We start from the raw sequence: 21,838 nt of genomic DNA on the forward strand, positions 1-21,838 counted from the left end.
GAGCAAGACACTTAACCCCAGATTTGTCGGCTGCACATCCATGATGCAAATCTCCCGTTCCACCACATCCCAAAGGTGCTCTAGTGGGTTGAGATCTGGAGACTGTGGAGGCCGTTGGAGTGCAGTGAACTCATTGTGATGTTCAAGAAACCTGGTACTGTGCTCTTCAGCAGATGTGGACTGACCCTTCATGTTACATCATCGCCTTTCTCTCATCACCAAGTCTCCTCTCTGAGGACTGTCAATAGTGCAGAAAATGGACTGTGGTTTATATCTATATATAAATAAAGTGTATATTTTACTATCATTGTTGCATGCTTACGTCACTGGAATCTCTCCAATATCACTCCTGTTTGTGTCCACTGTTAAATTACAGAATTTATCAAGAGGGTGTATTGAAAAATGCTGATAGTTCTATATTTATAAACCTGTTCCAAAGCCCCTTACTGAATAATAAATGTCTGTTTATTAATCAAACAGAGAAAAGCAGAAACCGGTATTGATGTGAAACAGAACAGTGCCAGTAAAGGGTTTAAGTGGAGGATGTATGGGAGATGCTGACTCCCACTCTTTGTTAAGCTAATGGCTCTCCTCGGCATCTCAACGCCTACCGGATCCCCTTCTCCTGACAAAACGCTGTCACTGTCAGCCGAATGCAGACAGCAGGTGAAGGGGAGAGGCAAAAGGCAAACGCAGAGTGGTATGGCAGGGCCGCTGTAGCTGTTGAATCCACCACATTTCCGTTAGATTTGGATTTAATCCCATCAAAACCAGCTCTGTCACAGTGGAAATGGATCATCCACAGCTAAAATTTAACTCAGATGAGTTTTCGTTAGGGTGATATAAGCGTCCAACATCTTTATCTCTATCCATTGTTGTCCAGAAACTATTAAAACACATCAGTGAGCCTCACTGTTGCACTGAGAGACACTGAGAGTATTATTTGTTAAAATGTTTTTAAAACATCGCTTGCACTAAGAAATGTTAACTAACAAACGAAATGCTTTGTGAAAGGTTTATTTGCTCATTATGAAAACATGGGTCCATGCGTGAAATATAATTCATCTGCAGTTGTTCACGTTGTATGATGAATGCCAGTTAAGGGGGTATTACCTAATTTCATTGTCCTACTTGCACTAATGTATGTTGACCCATGTGAGTTCATTTTTCCAGAGCTGATGCTGCCTAAATGATTTTAGCACTATGCCTGTGTTATTGTCATATTGAATGAAGACGTGCAATGCAATTTAGCGCACCAAATCGTTGGCTTGTTCCATTATCCAACTTGAAGGGAGTCACATGGGTGAAAACACATTTGCATTAGCGCAAGTAGGACAATTAAATTAGGTAATACCCCCTTAACTGGCATTTTTCATCATACAATGTGGACTTCATGCACGAATCAACATGCAATGGAGTTTAAATACAGAAGAAACAAACATGCATTGTCCAAAAAAAGTAACAAGCTAAAAAAAAATCTACTGATTATAAAATGTCCCAAAAACTGCATGCACCGATCAGTAACTTTAACAAAATCTTGACACAGTTTGTTCTTGTCCAAGTTTTCTGTTCCCTCCCAGTAGTGTTTTAGTCAAGACTGCCCAAAATGAGACCAAGTCAAGGTCAAGACCAGAGTTCATCGAGACTGAGACAAGACCAAGACTTTTAGGGACTGAGACCAAGTAGAGGCCAAGACCAGTTCCCCACATTACATGACACACAATAAAATGTGGAACGAGATCATAGGTACTTCTCAAATTTATCTGATTTGAAACAACACGTTTAATTAGGTTTATTGGTTGCATTTGAAGCAATACGTTTTACATCCAATCAAAGTTAGGATGTTACAATAAATCAGACAATGCAAAAGCAATTTATTGATATTCACAAAGTTATGGTCTTGACTGGTCTTGAAATAAAATTCCATGTCCTCAATGTCCGAGACCGAGACAAGATAGAGTACAAATGCGGTCGAGTCCAAGATGAGACCAAGACCACTGAAGACCACTTTTTGATGGTCTTGCAGGTGTGGGTGAGATGGATGATGTTTCTTGTGCAGTCAACATTGTTGTGCATTTTATGCTGAGTATTTTTGTCGACTTAGTAGTAGCCTATGCTATGCCCCTTTGATGCGCCGTAATACAGTATTCTTCCCAACCCGCTGTAATTTGTAACAATCAACTCATCCCCCATTACATTTCATAAAATACTCACTAGAGCACCACATGTGGATTCATCCCCCATTGAAAATAGTAGGATGTTCTTTGGTACATTAGGTGATTCTAGGAGTCCTGGAGTTGGTTCTTCTGGAAGTCACTGAGGAGTTTGTAGGAGTTTTAAAGGAAAATTTTCCCAAATTTCCCAAAGTCCCAAATTTTGGGAAATATGCTTATTTGGTTTCCATCACTTCCCAAGAAACTAAACAAACTGTAGGCCTCAGGTGAGAATGCCAACGATCGTTCAGACTTGGCCTGTTTTTACAACAGCCAGGAGCAACGAACCAGCGGTATTGATCATCTTGACAACGCCACAGAGGTTAAATAGCTGAGGTTACTTACGCATTTATCGCATTAGAAAAGTTGATGGACCACGCCTGCCTGGTTTATCCGCTCCAAATCAGCTAATGGAAACGCACCTATTTCGCATATACTTTTTTTCCCTCTTTATTGCAACATTTCAAAAGTCCGCATGATAATTAGATGGAAACATGACTAGCCCGAACTGAAAAAGTCTCTTGGATGATGGGAAAAAATCTTCTAGTATCTTCAACCAAGTCCAGTTGCTCTTGATTTTAACCTTCCTTGGATAACTATTACCTGGATGACTGGGAACCTTCACAGACATCTTATTTGCTTTCTTGCAAAGAGTTAGATGAAAGGATTGATTCCACTATGTACTGTAAAGTTTAAGCTACGGCTGGCAGTGTTTTTATATGATGTCGAACCAGAAAAGGTAAATGGGTTACACTGACTGTGTTATAAAATGTCATGAATCAAACCATAATAATTCTTTATGAAGGCAGTGTGAATAAATGGTGGACTACACACTGTGTTGTAAGAGGAAGCACTGTCCTCCCTGTTGTCCTTCCTTTTGTAATTGTGTGTTGCTTTTATTGATCTGTGAAATGCTTGTAAAAAGTAAACAGCCATGATGGGAATGATAATCCTCAACCTGCACCTGATGGAAGATAACGCAGCTATAAAATGTAATGGCAGGAAAAAATAATGGAGGGCAAAGGGACTGAGTAAGCTTCTGCAGACTAACTGGAACACACTGATATTACAGCTACACAGGCTGTTATGTATACTGTATGCTGGAGAGACAAATACAGTACATGCAGACTGACAAAGTATTTATTGTGTGTTGTAAAGTAGTAGTACAGCAAAAGTTGTTAAGAATCATGCATATAAAACTGAATAAACAATAAATAAAAGAAACGAGGCGTACAGTGTGTGTACAGAACATGCAATTGTTCACATAAAAAGAAAATATTTAAAGATTGAAAATAATATACCAAGATCTGCGAAAATGTGAGTTAATCTACCATGCAACAAGCCCGTCCTCAAAAAAACCTGCCTTGTGGGGCAATTAAGCAGCAGCTATATTTATGTTTTATATAGAAGAAGTCAGGTGACGTAGCATAAAGACCAACAAAGGCTGTGTAAGGAGGTGGTCAACCTGTTCCCATCCCAGAGCGTCACTTATGGGTGCTTGGTCAAGACCATTTGGTGTAGCAGTTTACCGCTCTGGGTACCTTTTAGCGTCGTTTTTGTACACACTGGGCAAGAATAACTATGCAACGTCAAATTAGACTTTCAAAATAAAAGTTGTGGTTAATATTGTGAAACAACTCTGTAAGGTTTTCGGTAAGCTTCATGGCAACACTACTTATGTTACGTAACTTACGTAACAGTCACTAAAAGGAATCAATGCTGGCTTTTTGTTTCACGGGAAACAAACAACGCTCTCCTGGGGAAAAGTATTTTCTGTTATTTATAGTAGGCTAGTACTTTTGCGCTGAACAATGGCGCTAAGGGACTTCTAGTCAGTCCCTCCAGGATTTCACGTTGTTGCGATCGAAACTATTAACACAAATTCAGCAAGTTCCCATGACTTCAGAGCGAATTGCAATTTTGACAATTGCTGCAACTTTTCCACAAATTTGACCTATAATCACCGTTTCAGGCAAAAACGTTGTCACGCATCAGCAAACTCACTTCCTTGTTTACAAGACGTAGCAGACATGTGATACCAGCAAAGGGGACCGTGAAGAACAGGATCCAGATCTTCTTAAGCAAAGCGAGGGAAACTATTCTGCTAACGTGCAGTATTTTGATCGAACACTGACATACACTTTGCCTCAAACATACGCAGAGAATAGCAGAAACACATGGAGGATGTCAGACGAGACACTGAGACACAGGCTGCTGCATCCTGGTCAGCAGCAAGAAAGATCAGCTGGTTTAAATATGCAGGGTTAGGGTTATTCCCACAATTTCAATGGAAAAAACACCTAACAACATCACAATAAAAATTTAATGCTCTGGGTAGAGTGGGTTGGCTGTTAATCGGAAGGTCGGCAGTTCAATCCCCGGCTCCCCTAGGCTGCATGTCAAAGTGTCCAGATAGTGAACCCCGAATTGCCCCTGGCGGCTGTTCTGCCAGTGTATGAATGTGTGTGAATGTTAGTTTCTGATTGAGCACTTAGGCTCAGCGTATGAATGTGTGTGAATGTTAGTTTCTGTTTGAGCACTTAGGCTCAGTGTATGAATGTGTGTGAATGTTAGTTTCTGTTTGAGCACTTAGGCTCAGTGTATGAATGTGTGTGAATGTTAGTTTCTGTTTGAGCACTTAGGCTCAGCGTATGAATGTGTGTGAATGTTAGTTTCAGTTTGAGCACTTAGGCTCAGCGTATGAATGTGTGTGAATGTTAGTTTCTGTTTGAGCACTTAGGCTCAGCGTATGAATGTGTGTGAATGTTAGTTTCTGTTTGAGCACTTAGGCTCAGTGTATGAATGTGTGTGAATGTTAGTTTCTGTTAAAGCACTTAGGCTCAGTGTATGAATGTGTGTGAATGTTAGTTTCTGTTTGAGCACTTAGTCTCAGTGTATGAATGTGTGTGAATGTTAGTTTCTGTTTGAGCACTTAGGCTCAGTGTATGAATGTGTGTGAATGTTAGTTTCTGTTAAAGCACTTAGGCTCAGTGTATGAATGTGTGTGAATGTTAGTTTCTGTTAAAGCACTTAGGCTCAGTGTATGAATGTGTGTGAATGTTAGTTTCTGTTAAAGCACTTAGGCTCAGTGTATGAATGTGTGTGAATGTTAGTTTCTGTTAAAGCACTTAGGCTCAGTGTATGAATGTGTGTGAATGTTAGTTTCTGTTAAAGCACTTAGGCTCAGTGTATGAATGTGTGTGAATATTAGTTTCTGTTTGAGCACTTTGGCTCAGTGTATGAATGTGTGTGAATGTTAGTTTCAGATTGAGCACTTTGGCTCAGTGTATGAATGTGTGTGAATGTTAGTTTCAGTTTGAGCACTTAGGCTCAGTGTATGAATGTGTGTGAATGTTAGTTTCTGTTTGAGCACTTAGGCTCAGTGTATGAATGCAAATGTAGTGTAAAAGCGCTTTGAGTGGTCGAAAAGACTAGAAAGGCGCTATACAAATACGGAGCATTTACATTTACAAATTTGCTGATGACACCACGGTGGTGAGGCTCATCTCTGGGGGTAACGAGTCTGCCTGCAGGGACGAGGTGAAGCAGCTGACAGTGTGGTGCAGCGATAACAACCTGCTCCTGAACACCGTAAAGACCAAGGAGCTCATCGTAGACTACTGGAAAAAGAAAACAATCATTCAACCACTAATCATCAATGGGGACTGTGTGGGGCGGGTGGCAGACTTCCGCTTCCTAGGAGTCCACATTGAGGAGGTTTTAACTTGGAGCAAGAACACCTCTGAGCTGCTAAAAAAGGCCGAGCAGAGACTTTATTTCCTGAGAGTACTCAGGAGGAACAACATCACACAGAGGCTGCTGTTGACCTTCTACCAAGCCTCCATAGAGAGCATGTTGACATACTGCATGTGCGTGTGGTACACCAGCTGCACAGTGGCTCACAAGAAAGCGCTCCACAGGGTCATCAACACCGCACAGAAGATCGTTGGCTGCCCTATCCTCACACTGGAAGAACTACACGGTTCCCGCTGTCTCAAAAAAATCCTGAACATTCTAGAGGACACCTCTCATCCAGGCCACCGCCTGTTATCGTCAGGCAGACGGTACAGATCCATCAGGGTAAAAACAAATAGACTCAAAAACAGCTTTTACCCATCTGCAATAACTGTAATCAACACTGCTAAAGTGATCTAACATACACATTGGTGCTTGATTAGGCTACGTTTGTCTTACGTACGTTTTAATTGTGCAGACAAATAAAATCCAAGGTTACTGGGCAGTTTATTATACAGGTTTCAGAGGTGAAATATTTGTCTCATATTGTATTCCCGTCTTAAAACGTAATAAGTAACGGACATTTAAACTCATCAGAGACGGTTCATCACCAAAATCTTTCATATTTAAGTCATTAGGCTATACTCTTGGACTAAATAAAGTAAAATAACATGAATAAAAGTAACATGAACTAAAATAAAATAAAATAAAGTAAAAGACAAAAAGTACTAGAAAAGCTAATACAATAAAGTAAAAAAAAGTGCAGCAAGGGACCAACAGGGAACCTTGTTATCCTTTCTACTAGTCCTACTTCCTTATTTCCTTTCCCTTCTTTGTCCCTTCTTCCTCCTTTACTTTCTTCCCTATTCATCTCCCTCTCTTGTACTTCCCTTTGCTACCTTTCCTGTCTCCCTCCCTCTCCTCTCTCTCTTTCCTTCCTCCCCTCCTTCTCCCCCCTCCTCTCTTCCAGCTCTCCGCCCAGACAGACCAGGCAGTCAGTCCGGCCTCTCGGTCCGACAGCAGCGGACCACCAACAACACTCACAGTTTATCACACATGGATTCTTATAAAAACCCAAATGAAGTGCAGCCGAATATTCACCTGTAGGACCATAAGCAACTGTAAAGTCTTCTAAATTATTTTTAACGGACTTTACTTGCCGGATTCCAGCGTTTTATTTAATCCGAATTGACAATTCAATTCAGGCGTTTTTCTAAGGATTGCAACATCTTACATCTTACTGTGGAAAATGTGGATTATTAACATTTCAACGTTTTTAAACCAATTTTTTCTTCACATGGTGAAGGAAGGACCGTCGTTCACGTCTGACAAGTGATAACGTTTAATGTGAGTTTGATAAGCTACAGAAAGTGAGATGGTGAATACTGGAATAATTATAATAATAATTTTTCCAACAACAAATTAAAATTTTAAAAACGCGACTTTTCCAGCCTAGGTCTCTTCCCTGAAAGACTGATAATCTATTTTAATAATTTTTCGATAAAAACGCGTGTGAACTTGGGACACATTTTGGACATTTGCTTCTATCCGTTGGAGTAAAATCGGATTTAACGGTTTAATTTAACGGTTGCTGTCATAGCGACAGGACCCATCGCGCGCGGCTCACACGCTGCCAGGGAGGAGGGCACGCGCCGGGCATGTTTTCGCGGGCATGGGTGGTTAGCTAGTTCACTACTGCCACCTCTCCCGTTTACAATCTCCAAACTTACAAACAACATGAAGAGGAAACCAGACACCCGCTGAGGTACAGAGAAGAAAGTCCATTTTGATAATGATACCAAGTGGTATCATATTTAGAGGATGTATTGATTTACATTTGAGAGGATAACTGACATTTTGACCGTTGCATGCTCCTGTCCGGTGGGAATTGGTGCTTTTAAGCAGCACGTCTATCTAATACAATGATGGCAATACAAGACTGGTGTTAATGTATGGAGGCTACGTAGTGCTAGCAGAGATTGTAGTGTTAGAGTATGGAGGCTTATTAGTGCCAGTAGAGGTTGTAGACCATCTGTGATGCAGACATTTTTATATTCTATTCTTGAAATGTTGGTAACAAAATTAATAATGATTTAGTAGGGAAAAACAGATGCACATTGCTTTCTGTGGAAAAGAAAAAAGAAAACAAACATATATTGTTGGCATAGTGTAATAATGACAAATCTTCTTGAAATAACTAACTAACTAGACTAACCATGATCCGTACACAACGATATTCCGTACAGATGACCTTTTCTCGCCGATCGCTGAATAAATACTTCCAGGTTATACATAAACTACATAGGCCTATGTGTGTAATCATAATTTCCCCCTCTTTTATTCCCAACCAAAAAAGAGACCCCCCACCTTGTTTCAGTGGGATTTCAGTAAGTTTGCTAGGTGCACCCACTGCGCTTGAAAATGGAGGGTGGGCAAGCTGCAGTCCAAAAAGCAGCTTGGGTGGGGAGACTACTACAGCAGCAAAAATGTACATTTAGTTTGAATTAATGCTTCTCACAATACTACAGTCTTTATGAAATGATTTTTATGTTATCACAAATCATTAAATATATTGCATTTTGTTGAATCATTTCTTTGAAATAGGATTTTTTAAACGTCAGGGCAATGACCGCTTGGCGCCACTCTCACACTGAGACAGGCAGCAAAGACGCAGCACGTTTGTCAACACAGACGCTGTTTGCATGTCATCCTGTGTGCAGTGATGATGTTTATATTTATAAAAGATTAAGATAAGGTTAAATATTTTTTAACAAATGCACATTGTTTGCCCTTATTCTTGTTCTTCAGAAAGATATGGTAATGTTGTTCACTAACATTTTACATGGTTCATGCTTGACGTGCCTTCTAGCTTATTAAAGCAGTAATTAACTTGTGTTTTAAACAAATTAAATGTCCTGACCTTTATTAATAATTTAAATAATTTCCTCTCTGTTAAAATAAATTAATAACTCACATATGGTACATGTAATAACGTCCATGACTGGCGACCTGTCCAGGGTGTACCCCGCCTTGCGCCCGATGTCAGCTGGGATTGGCTCCAGCAACCCCGCGACCCTCTACGCAGGATAAGTGGTTGACGATGGATGGATTGATGGATGGATAACGTCCATTTTCACCATTGAAATCAAGTTATTCGGTCTGTACGGAACACCGTTGATAGCCTGTACAGAACACCGTTAACCCTAATGAACATCTGTACACATGCGGAGGAGGTACTTTTCCCCACATATCTCAAATACTATTGGTTCAAAAGACATCAATCAAAGAATAAACCGTCCAATAGGTATCACCCCAGGGAATGAGCATACAAACATGCTTGTCAGGCTCTCAACAACAACGTGGTGGTCAATGGAGTGCAGTGAAATGCGCAAAGTGTACAGGACATGGTTAGTCTACGTTAGATAGAAATATATGATAATGAGAGAAATATTTCATTAATCTAGTTATTATAATTAGCAGTGACGGTGTGTGTATTAAATTTGTTGCAATAATGTCATGTAAAACAATCCTACTCCATCACAATAAGAGTCTTGCTTTTTAACTTATAGGTCAATACTATATCAACTTGGAAGTATTAGCAGGAAGATTTAAAATGAAAAGCAGGCCAGACATCATAAAGAACAGTGCCTGTTCATTAAACCGTGAGGAGAAATTGGTTTTGTTGCAGTTGCTCACCTTGCTAAAGAAAGCATTAAAAAGAAGTAATCATAAAAACACCAAGGGAAAATAAAAAAAATATAGTGTTGAAATATGTACAGGATTCTACAGTATGTAACAGACGTGTATAATAGTAGAAATAATAATGATTTCTGATAATGTTGAGAGCTGGAATGGATTTAAATCCTTAAAAATTGCAGTAATGGGACGGAATAAAATATTGAAATATTGAAAGAATATTGCAAATTAATCAAGCATTGTACATAAATCATGAATCACAGTTAACCATATTATGGCTATTAACCACAGCCAGCAGAGTAAAATATGCAATGTTGGCTTAAATCTGAATGGAAAGTGGTATATAATGTAGTACTTCAGCAGAGTTGTTGCCACGGTCATGAAATTAAATTTGAAATTCAAATTCATAACCAGTTTATATTACAATTCATGAAAATAGTGCTTTAATGTAATATGAGCCAGACACATTCAGGTATCATACAGTTCTCAATACAATTTTTAAAAACATTTTAACTCTTTAACTTTGAATAACAGATTTTCTCTTGGTGACCTTTGATTTTATGAATTCCCCCCTCTGACTTTAGACTAAAAAGACAGTCTAGTATTGCACATGATTGCAATACCCGACATATTGTGCAATATTATCTGTTTTAATACTAATGTGCAATATTTTTTGTTCTAAATACTCAATGTGCAGTATTCTCTGCATCAATACTCTGTCCCAATACTGTAGTTTAGGAGGATTGTATCCATTGCACATTGACTCTACCGGTACTCCTTATTAGCTATTAGTTAATTCACTACTTGTATTTATGATTACATTTCTGTTACTGTGAAATACTGTACATATCCACACTCCATTATTTAGATTTCTATATTTCATTATATTACTACTACCGAAATACCTATTATTTCTATTTCTTAATTCCTTGATATGCAAAGTGAGCAATTGTAACAAGGAATTTCCCCTCTGGGATCAGTAAAGTATTTCTGATTCTGATTGGAATGCCTAAATGAGTAGTTGATTATATTTTTATCAGTTTTAATTATTACATATTGAATGCACCATTTTGAAAACATACATTACAAAAACCTTGCGGTCAACAATCAGTCTGTCATGAAAGTGTCATTAAATCTGTCATTTCTTAGGTGGATTTCAAATGTTTTTATTACAGGATGACAATGTGTTTCCCCCCGTTTTGTACTTAAGAAAACACTCATCACTTTTCTGTATAACACATTTAACTCTGCTTCGGATGAGGTGGGCAGGGCAGGCAGGAAAATTGCCATTCATTCATTTTCCAGCTTCAGGGAGTTTTTCTCTCACGACTCAGCATGGTCCCAAAGTCACAAAGGCCACTCAGGACTGACGTGGACTAAATGATTACAGGGAATTCGACCGTGACCAACAAAAACAGGTCTCAGTGTTATTAGTTTTACTTATAGGAGGAAGTATGCATAGCCTAATTGTTGGAGCTAAGATAACAGGACAAGACTTCATTTATGTTGCATGTTTGGTAAATGTCTCCCTTGTGTGTTTCTACAATAAACAGGGATAAATTATTCAGCTGTGGTGGAAGTGGACTACCTGCTGGGGAGAGGATGGCCTTTTGGAAGGAGGGCTCTGCTCTCCTGCTGGTTCTGCTGGCCTTGCTCGACCTACAGCCAATCACCGGGCGATCATCTCGACAACGCACCTTGAGACGCCAAACTCGAGGGCACCATGAACACCGGGCCCAACAGAACATCACGCTGGCCGTCATTTTACCACAGAACAACACAGATTACCCTTGGGCTTGGCCTCGCATTGGTCCCGCCCTGCAGCGGGCGATCAAGACCGTAAACGCGGACCCCACTCTGCTACCTGACCACCACCTCACCTACGCTTTCAAGAACAGTGAAGACAAGAACGGCATCTGCTCCGAGTCCATCGCCCCGCTCATGGCTGTGGACCTTAAACTTGAGCATGACCCGTGGGCTTTCATCGGCCCTGGCTGCTCCTACACCTCCTCGCCTGTTGGCCTCTTCACCACCCACTGGGATGTTCCCATGGTCACGGCTGGGGCCCCGGCCGTGGCCTTTTACGGCGGCGTCTACCCGTCCATCACCAACACAGGCCCGACCCACAAGAAGCTTGGGAAGTTTGCCCTGCGGATCTGTGAGCACTTTGGGTGGCGGGAGCATGTGATGCTCATGTTCAACGACAACAAGGTGGATGATCGGCCGTGTTACTTTGCTGTGGAGGGTTTGTTCACGGAGCTGAAGAGCATCAACATCACCCTCGTCGACAGAGTGTTTGAAGAGAACAAGCCTCCGGTCAACTACTCTCAAATCCTCACAGACATTAAAAACGACGGTCGCGGTGAGTTGCCTTTCAGCAGCTAAATGTTGGTTAATTTTCAAATGCACATTTTCTTTGTTTGTTTGTTAAGTTCATATCCAATTTCTTGACTGGGACTTTTCCACTGCATCTCACAAACTGAGAACTAGATGCTTTCAGAGGTCCCCTCGGTTCCTAGTGCCTGAGACATGACCTGGGTGTTAGGCTTGGTTCAAAACTAGACAACCAATATTCAGTCTAATTAGGTCTGGCAGGCTGTACTGCAGCAGGGCTCAGGCCTAAACAGAGCCCATGTCCCTCCGCTTCCGGTAGGAAATTATTTTGGGAAAAATGTAGTCAACGGCGAGAGACAACTAATGTTTTCTTCCTGTTTGAGTTATGCCCTGAATTACACACATGATGTTTGTCAATTTAAAATGTAAATCTGCAAGTCAAGAAAGTCACAGTTTGTAGTTAAACTGTTGAAGTAGAGGACTGTGAAAATAGGTAATTACAAAGACCACAAACCTGTACCATCATAACTTTTTCTCTCACTGAAGCTAACGTCAGTGAGCTTCCATATATAGATGATCTGATAAAAAGACCATGAGTCGTTGGATTAAACACATCAGGTGAGATCTATTTGTGCGTGGAACATAGCTAAGCTACCTAGCTAGTAGCAAGCAAGTATTGAATGTTAGCTTAGCATTACAGCGTTAACATGTTGGTGACATATATTGTGTGAGTAGTTGTCTCTTGCCATTGACTACCAAACATATTTTTTAAAATAAGGTCCCATGGGCGAAAGGGAGGGAGTGTGAACTGTGGGAATAATTACCTGTATTGTGGCTTTTCTCATTTAGGTATTGGATTGATTGATTGATTTAGTAGATCTGAAACATTTGGTGAGATTGAGGGAGCTGACAATAAAAAAAGATCCCCAGATGTAAGCCTAAATGGAGAGCTGTTACTGTGTGTCTTAACAGCTCACCAAGCTACTTCCCATGTAGACCCCGGCTGCTTGTTAGTTGGTGGCCCATCATGTTGCTGCCACTGCTGCTGTTCTTTCTGTTTGGGTCTGTTCGGGTGGACCGCATTTTGACTAAGGTCAAATTCTCCTCGGGTCTGTTTTTGTCTGCATGTCCTCAGATCTCAAATCAGGTCTCCTTTTTTTAAAAATTAAATGGTGCTTCCAAGGTCCAGTAGGGTTTTGATTTAGCCCAGGTAAAACATTTTTGATGCTACTGTGATGTTTGTGTGGCTGCCACAACTGATTATTTTCATTGTCCGGGTAATCTGATCAAAGCCCCTCATAATGCCTAGACAGAAGATATTTAGTTATGTTATCATTAGTGCTGACCACGTTAACACGTTATTATCGCACGTTAACGCATAAATTAATTAACGCCAACAATTATTTTATTGCACGTTAACGCAGTTTTTTAAATTATTATTATTTTGAAAGTCCGTTGCTCACTGGCTCTGAAAACACCTACAGTAAACCATGGGTCACTGGGGGGGGCGGGATGTTGATCAGCCCACAAATCAGCCACCCAAACAAGCAGTGGAGGGAGGCTTCAGCAGACCACACTGTCATCTTTTTCCCATATTTTTTACCTGGTCCTGCTTGTAAAATATCCACTGCGACTTGTAATGTCATTTCAAGTTTTTAACACAGTGAAGTCTGTGCGAGTGAACGCATGCACATAAGACGACCTCTACACTCACCGTTTTAATATAGACATGAACATTGTGTTTATGCTGTTCAGAAAACTGGACTCTGATGGTAACTTGTTTTAACAAACTGTAAAAGGTAATGCCCTGGCAGTGGCAAACAGCTTTGGTTTAACATTGGATTTGATTACATTAATGTTTAAGTTGAGATTTACAAGAAATAATTTATTGCAATGAAATCATTAATCAATTATCAAAAGAAGCTCCATGTTTCCATCTAATTGACACATCTAATTAAAATGTTTCAAAAACAGAAAAAGAAAAGTGTATGTGAAATAGTTGTGTTTCCATCAGCTGGTTTGACAAAAACGCTCAGTGGACTTTCCGGGTGAAATTATTTATATTTTGCAAATAGATGATGCACTTTAAGGACTTATTTTGATGCAAAGATCTGTACATTAGCAGAAATGCAGCACATCATGGATGTGGATATGAAATTTGAAAGTACATTAATAATATGTTGTCCCTAAACATCAATGAATAATTGTGTCTCAATATAGATCAAAACAATCGTGATTATCATTTTGTCCATAATTATGCAGCCCTAATGGGTTGCAATCGAGTTGTCCAAGTAGGATTGTAGGGTTGGAAAGGGCATTTTAAATACTGCAGGCCAAAGTGACCCAGATCTGCCCAAGTCACATACAATCTGATCATTTGCTCACTATCCTTTTCTTCCACCTGAAATCCACCTAGTTGTGAGCTCTCTTCTGAATCTTGTGCATGCTACATGAAGGCAATGAACACAAAGTTGTGAACATTTGTCGTAAATCTGAGAATTGTGACCCCGGAAAGAAACCTGGAGAGGTCAACGAAAAACAGAGTCTCCCTTCGGATCAGTAGAGTTAGCAAGTATGAGCTAACCTCCTTGTATACTTCTGTACGACAGTGTGCTGCGTGTGGCGTCGTATTATTCTTTTGCACATGGATGTTACTGTCAGCTGGTTGCTGCACAGATGATGCTGCAGTGAGCCAATGATACAGAGACAGCTGACTGATACAGCTGACACAAAGGCATCTTCATGTGGTGTTCATTAGATGTTTGATTGCTTCATTATATATATATATGTCAAGTTTACAGCCGTCTTTAATAACGACATATGAATTCAAACTATTTTCCCCATAAGCTGCCCTTACTAGACCTTTATTCATTCAGTTTAATCAATATAATCCAGATATAAACACTGTAATTGGTTCCAGATTAAAGAATGCTCTTTATTAACGTGTGTGTATTCACCGCCTGTATGTTGTAAAAATGAATTCTAGAAAGGAAAAAGATTCCTTCAGATACAAACTGCAGGCTGGAAAAACCATTTCTTCTGAGTCGCTGAGTCCAGGCTGCAATGCTGAAATGACAAACAACAACACTGAACAAACTGCAGAGCGACAGAATGAGAACACAGCAGGAGAGGAGCGGTCAAAGTGCAGCAGGGCCGTGTGTCTAATAAACACCCTGTTCCCCTGAATTACCTGCCGGATAATCACAGGCTGTCATGCATATCACGGGCGAACACGCTGATATGAAGGGCAGAGGGCTCGTACACTTCAATAAATGAATATGTTCCTCAGTATATCTTGTGTACTTTCTGTTTTAAAGCACTAACCACTTAAATTTCTCAACTTGGCATCTCTAAAGTTCCCTGCTCTCATTTTAAAGCTTGTAACATCACTAATAACCTTCCTCTGTGTGCTAAGCATGTCCAAATCAAATTCCTTCCTCAGAAATCAACAATTTTATAAGCAACTGTCTGAAGATGAAGAGGAAGAACAGAGTGGTTGATATCTCATTTAAGTGAAAATATTCAAGGATTCCTCTTTCCATTCCCCAGTGGCATCTTAACCTCTGGATTTTCACCTTAAATTCCTCAACCTGGCAACACATGAGTGCTTCTAATGTATGCATTGTTAGTGTAACTGATGTATGACCTGTTTCGGAAATGGTTTTTCCAACCTGCAGTTTGTATCTGAAGGAATCTTTTGACTTTAGGGCTGCCACTAATTGTTATTTTTGACAAACCAATCTTTTTCATAATTTATACTTCTGCATTGAATCTACTGCTTAGCTTGACACGCACCTCCCCTAAAATGTAACTACATGAAACTGATTGGTCAGCTTACTGCAAAGGCGTGGTCACCTTTAGTCCTGAGTCTGGACTTAGTTGGAACAGATACCAGAACCCTGCCCTAGGATGTGAGGCTGCGCTCTGGCTCAGGGGAGAAGCAAGACAAAACGATCAATTCTAAATCTAACAGGTAACGAAGGGAGAGAGGCTAAAACGGGACCGATGGGGCGGTTGCGGCTCAGGAGGTAGAGCGGGTTGGCTGTTAATTGGAAGGTCGGCGGTTCAATCCCCGGCTCCCCCTGGTTGCATGTTGAAGTGTCCTTGGGCAAGATACTAAACTCCGAATTGTCCCTGGTGGCTGTTCCGTCAGTGTATGAATGTGTGTAGTTCATCAGTAATAAATATTTCTTTTTCAATGTATTATTATTATACTAATTATTATTATTATGACTAGACTTTCATTGATGCTCTATTACTGTAAGATAGACACTAAAGACGGTTATGATTTTTAAGAATGTTTGAGCACTTCGGCTCAGTGTATGAATGTGTGTGACTGGTGAATGCAGATGTAGTGTAAAAGCGCTTTGAGTGGTCAAGAAGACTAGAAAGGTGCTATACAAGTACGGAGTTATGATGTGATCTTGTCTTTGGCTGCATTTTGTACCAGCTGAAGTCATCGTAATTTTCTGGCTCAGCCCTAAATGTAATCAATTACAGTAATCTAATCTAGATGAACTAAAAGCATAGATGACCTTCTTTAGTGAGGCGATTAATCCTCACTGTAAGGAGTTAACAATACTTTTTCTTCTTCTGTTGTATTTCTGAGTTTTTGAACGCTTAACCATTTTTTCAATTGAGAGAATTGTGGTTGTGTTGTGCAGCATTTTGTAATCTTCTTCCCAAAACACAACCTGACATGGTATTTTTTAGTCTTGAATGAGTCTACAATTGAAACACAGTGGCGACATGATGTAAATACTTCAGTCTTTCTGAAATAACACTGAATAAAACACGTGGATAGGCACATGGCTGTCAAGCTAAAAATAAAATAAGAGGTTGCTCAGTTCCTGAAAAGCTGACATTTAGGAGATACGAGGTAAAAATAGCCCAAATAACACAGCACGTCAGCCTGTATATCTTATCTTATTGCAACCATATACTGTTTTAACTCTACCAGCTATTTATCTTGTGTTTGCACATCATTATCCCTCCGCCGCAAGTACTCAAACTAAATAAGCAAGTCATCACTGTAAGCAGAACGCGCAGCAGTGTGTTGTGAATGTTTTCTTGTTGATTCAGCTGCACAGGCCGAAGGAACCGCAGATATTCTGAGCTCATGTGAACAGACTGTCTGCTCGTCGTGGCCGCTGCTTATCACTCTGCCATCGCTCCTGTGTGATATGTGCCCCGTTCGCCGGGCAGCACGTCTTGTTAACCCAGACATTAGCTCCTAATCCTTGCCTCAGGGCATCATCACTGCAGCAGCAGCAGCCAGAAATATGAGCTGAATCGATGCGTCCACAGGCCAGACAACAGCTCGGCGCTGTAAATGGCTGTGCCCCGAGGACACAGCGGAAAGTCTGCAGCGCTGAATGATGCAGCAGGTTTCCAGAATGGAGAAGGTGCTCAGGAGCAATGACGCAAATCACCCCCAAACAGACAGACACAAATTCAAGCCATCAGTACACAGCCTGGTGTCAACATAAATATCTCATTAAAACATACTTACATACTTTGAAGTTACCAAGACAATAGGAAATACAAATCATGTATTTAAATGCAGCTTTAGAGGATACAATATTACGTATGACACAAACATATGAAATTAAAAGAGCAAATCTTAGCAGCTGAAATTGAGTTTGAAGATTTTTTCTTAATCTCGGAAAAAGCATCTTATCAAAAATATTTTAACTGGCTGCTGCAGATGCGCATAGAGATCACCTAAATGAAAAACTGACTAACTGGAAGATTTGTCACATTAAGTCACGAGGGATAAATGTTGACACAGTTAGTTAATCAATTAGTCGATCTCAGTTTTGAGAAATGTTTGTGTTGCTTTGTCAGATGCGATGCTTAACTGAATATTTTTTGGTTGGACAAACAAGACATTTAATGGCATTGCCCTTGGGCTCCAGGAATCTTACACTGTTTTCTGTTAAACAATGAATCGATAATCATTATTTGCTGAAATCATTTTGCATTAAAAAGATGTCTAAATGAATATACAGATTAATAAACAGAGACAAACACATTTCAGCGCTGGTTTCATATTTGAGCAGCCCGTCTTCAGCAGGAACGGCAGACACTCCTGGGCTTATTATGACCCATGTATTTGGGTATAGTTAGGCCGCACCCTAGTGGCAGTAGAAGCCAGCTGACGTAGTATAAAAAGCGTCCTCGTAAAGAGGTGGATGGATGAGTCCTATAACATCGGGAATTGAGGCTGAGGTTTGAGTTCCAAGTGAAAGAGAGCACTTCATCCTCCAGCACCTGGACTCCCCAGGAACCTACGCCAGGATCCTGTTTGTGGATTTCACCTCTGCTTTCAACACCACCATCCCGGCCCTGCTTCTGGACAAGCTCTCCCAGCTGAGAGTGCCTGACTCCACCTGCAGGTGGATCAGACTTCCTGACGGACAGGAAGCAGCACGTGAAGCTGGGAAAACATGTCTCTGACTCCAGGACCATCAGCACTGGTTCTCCTCAAGGCTGCGTTCTTTCCCCTCTGCTCTTCTCCCTGTACACCAACAGCTGCACCTCCAGTCACCACCGTCAAGCTCCTTCTGATTCTGATTTCAATGCGTGAGAAAATTAACGTGTGGCTTGACAGCGTGTGAAAAATGTCATTTGCATGAGTCTCGCGAGACAGCTTTTTACCTGACGAGAAATATTGTAACAATTGAATCAGTCCCGTCACACCCCTAGTCAGTACCTTTAATAACTTCTTGACACAATTTCCTTTTTGGGCAAGTTTTCTGTTCTCAGCAGGGATGATATTACTTGAGAAAAGATGATCTACAGGAGAAACAGATCTGAAAGCAACACAGGATGAGAGCATTACTGCATTATATTCTGTTAGATTTTTTAATTTTCTCCAGCCACCTGAGTTTCCATTTATGTAAATAAAAACATTTCCACAGTAAATTTATGCAGGAAAGGCTGAATTTGGTGCATAAAATTCACCAGAATGCAGGAAATTAAGTGTTTAATGCTCTAAATTTTCATCCCACTAGCAAGGTGTACCTAATAAAGTGGCCAGTGAGGGTATGTCGTTTTAGGACACTTGACAATCGACCTATTTAGTCATTTAGGTATAAGGATTTGGTTTGACATGCAAATAAAACAAGCTGTAGTAACATGGAAAATAAGATGTTGATGACAATTTGCGGGATTCACAAATCCTTTCTAGTTGACAGGAAAACAAGGACGGTTTGATTTTGAGAAAAAGCGAACCAGCTCCTTCCTGCTTTCAGCGCTGCAGGATGGAATTTTAGTAATAAAATTTCATAACACAGGCTGCTGCTTCCTCTTTCTGCGGAGGTGTGTCAATCTGTAAACCAGTTGATAGCACAAACAAACACACCAGCTCTCAATCAGCTCCCAATGAGTTTCCCACAGCGGCATGAAGCCTCCCTGACAGGGCATTTATTAACAGAGGTCAGGAACCTGCTGCCTTATATGGAAACTACAGAACCTATCAGATCTGTAGGTATTTCCTGCCAAACACACTCAGGCTAATTTTACCTAATGTGTCTCTGCCTTTCGTCTCCTTAATCAATCATGTGGTGACTCTCTTGCTTAGGAGTGCAACAACAGAAAAAGCCTCTGTTTTGGAAAAATCAATACGTAAATAGTTTTATCGAGGCCCTGCGCTGATAGATATGGAAGCCAGGAAGAAATTAAGGCTGTGTCTGATTTTACTCTCCTGCTCACTCATTCACTACTCCCCATATTGATTATTGTACTGTGTAGGAAGCAATACAGTTGTTTTTCAAACAGTTTTGAATCACCGTTATTTTGCTTCATAACTGACAGGTTTAATGTTGCAAGTCATTTTTGTAAGAAATACTTTTGCGTGGCGCTCCCGGTACTGGGATCAGCTGTCTAACCAGTCGAGGAACAATAACAACAAACGCATGTTTATACATTTCCTACTAAGAATTGTGCCTTACCTTTGTTAGCTTTCATCTCAGCTAGCAATCATGATTTTCATTAAATGCTAACATTACCGTTAGCTTGTTTCAGGTCCGCTCCGTGGACGTGTAGACCAGGTGCAAGAATAAATTCTTATTGCACTGAACTCTGATCATCTCCGGTAACTCTTTGGATGTGTTCAGACTGCAGGCCAAAGTGACCCTAATCCGGTCACTTTCCAGTTTGGACCACTTTCATATCTGGTCCAAATTTGATACAGATCGGATGTTTTGGAATGCGACCTCAGTCTAGACGGTCAGATCGGAATTGATCCGACTTTGACAACACTCTAGCGCAGCTGTTCCACCACCAAACGGAGCCACGGTGAACGAAACTAAGGCCATTACATGACATGTGGCTCTCATCATCTGCTCACAAATTATCTTTCTTGCACCTGCAATCCATCGGGTCACGAGCTCTCCTCTATGTAACGTGCATGCTAATTATCTGAGTGGAAACAGTAGAGCAAGAGAGAGAGAGAGAGAGAATTGTGGGGCATATGCGTTGTATGGAGCCAGCAACAGTAATGAATGTCATGGAAAGGACAGAAAGTTGTGAACATTTGTCATAATTCAGGAGAGATGTGACCTCGGGAGTAAAGCAGGTGAGGGCAATGAAATACAGGAGTCTCCTGTGAAAATCTGGAGGCTTAGCAAGTAGAAGCTAACCTCTATGGCTCTGTTTACTGCTGCTGCGTGTGACGTTGTGTTATTCTTCTGCGCATGCGGGTCACTTTAAGGCCATGGACAGTTCTCACTGGAGTCTGATATGGGCCACATTTAAGCAATGATGTGAACTGAGCATTAAGGCCTGCAGTCTGAACGCAGCCTTTGAGCCTCCAATAGCTAGTTTTTTGATGGTTAAATGTTGGTTAGAAAGAAGAAGAAGAAGAAGAAGAAGATGACATTCTTTATTAATCCTGCAAGGGGAAATTCAATGTTTTTTTCTCTCTCTTTCTGCTCCTGTGCGGTGTCCCGAGCAGTTTGGCATTCAGGGGCTTGCTCAAGGCCACCTCGGCAGTGCCCAGGAGGTGAACTGGCACCTCTCCAGCTACCAATCCACATTCCGTTTCTCTGTGGTCCGAGCTGGATGTCCCTCTGATTTCCAGCCAAGTCCTTACAGACTGAGCAACTGTCGGTCCAGACTCATCATCTGGCCCAGTCCTGGGGTGTCTCCGACAGTTGTAATGTAGAATTTGAATGCTTTCCTCTAAAAGGGAAAGTCTTTCCTTCCCCATTGTCCGTAAACTTTTAAATTGTCTCTCAAGTCTCTCATAGTGTCATTGGATCATAGGTATCATTTACATTTACCCACCAGGTTTTGAAATGGCTGAAATTGTCACTTTTTAAATTGTTTGTTAAAAACATTCTGTTCTTGCAACAAGAATTGTTAAATAAGAAATGAAATGCTTTGTGAAATATTTATTTGCACTAAGAAAACACATGATGCAATTAAACTATAGGTTGATTTATTTATCTTTATTATGCTGTTGTCATTACTGCACTGGTGCTTTGTATATAGTAGGTGTGGTTTTCCCGACATGTGCTCTGACCTCAAACTCTGACCTGAATTTTGTGTATCTGTTTACATAAATAAAACCATTTCCACCGTAAATTGGTGCAGAAATTTCACCAGAATGCAGAAATTTAAGTGTAAAATGCATTTTTTTATTTATGATTTCTTAAAAACTGTTAAAATCTTCTCATGAACCAAATATTGTGTCTCATCATACCCCTAATCTAAGCCCTTATGTCCCCACCACTTTCCAACACAAAGTGACACCCTTGCATTGGGTGGATGGATATATAAGCAAATGGACAAATCAGACAGGTTGTACTGTGAAGCTTAGGTGAAACAGTGAATGCCAAAGTACACACAACCAA

At 40.6% G+C, this 21,838-nt stretch overlaps 1 protein-coding gene across 2 annotated transcripts in view; it reads left to right on the plus strand.

Annotated features, from left to right (window-relative positions):
- The first annotated feature begins 6,950 nt into the window (after nucleotides 1-6,950).
- LOC119896925 (atrial natriuretic peptide receptor 1-like) overlaps nucleotides 6,951-21,838 on the plus strand; it is a 151,813-nt gene continuing 136,925 nt past the window's right edge. Inside the window, exons 1-2 of one of the 2 annotated variants that reach the window (XM_038710358.1) lie at nucleotides 6,951-7,295; nucleotides 11,198-12,006. In XM_038710358.1, coding sequence (XP_038566286.1) covers nucleotides 7,294-7,295; nucleotides 11,198-12,006 — 811 coding nt within the window. In that variant the 5' untranslated portion in view covers nucleotides 6,951-7,293. Of the gene's footprint in view, nucleotides 7,714-11,197; nucleotides 12,007-21,838 lie in introns of both variants that reach the window. The other variant, XM_038710360.1, reaches the window with a different exon arrangement.

This window comes from Micropterus salmoides, unplaced genomic scaffold, assembly GCF_014851395.1.
Source record: "Micropterus salmoides isolate LMB-PRFRI ecotype aquatic unplaced genomic scaffold, ASM1485139v1 Ms_hic_scaffold_11, whole genome shotgun sequence".
NCBI lineage: Eukaryota > Metazoa > Chordata > Actinopteri > Centrarchiformes > Centrarchidae > Micropterus > Micropterus salmoides.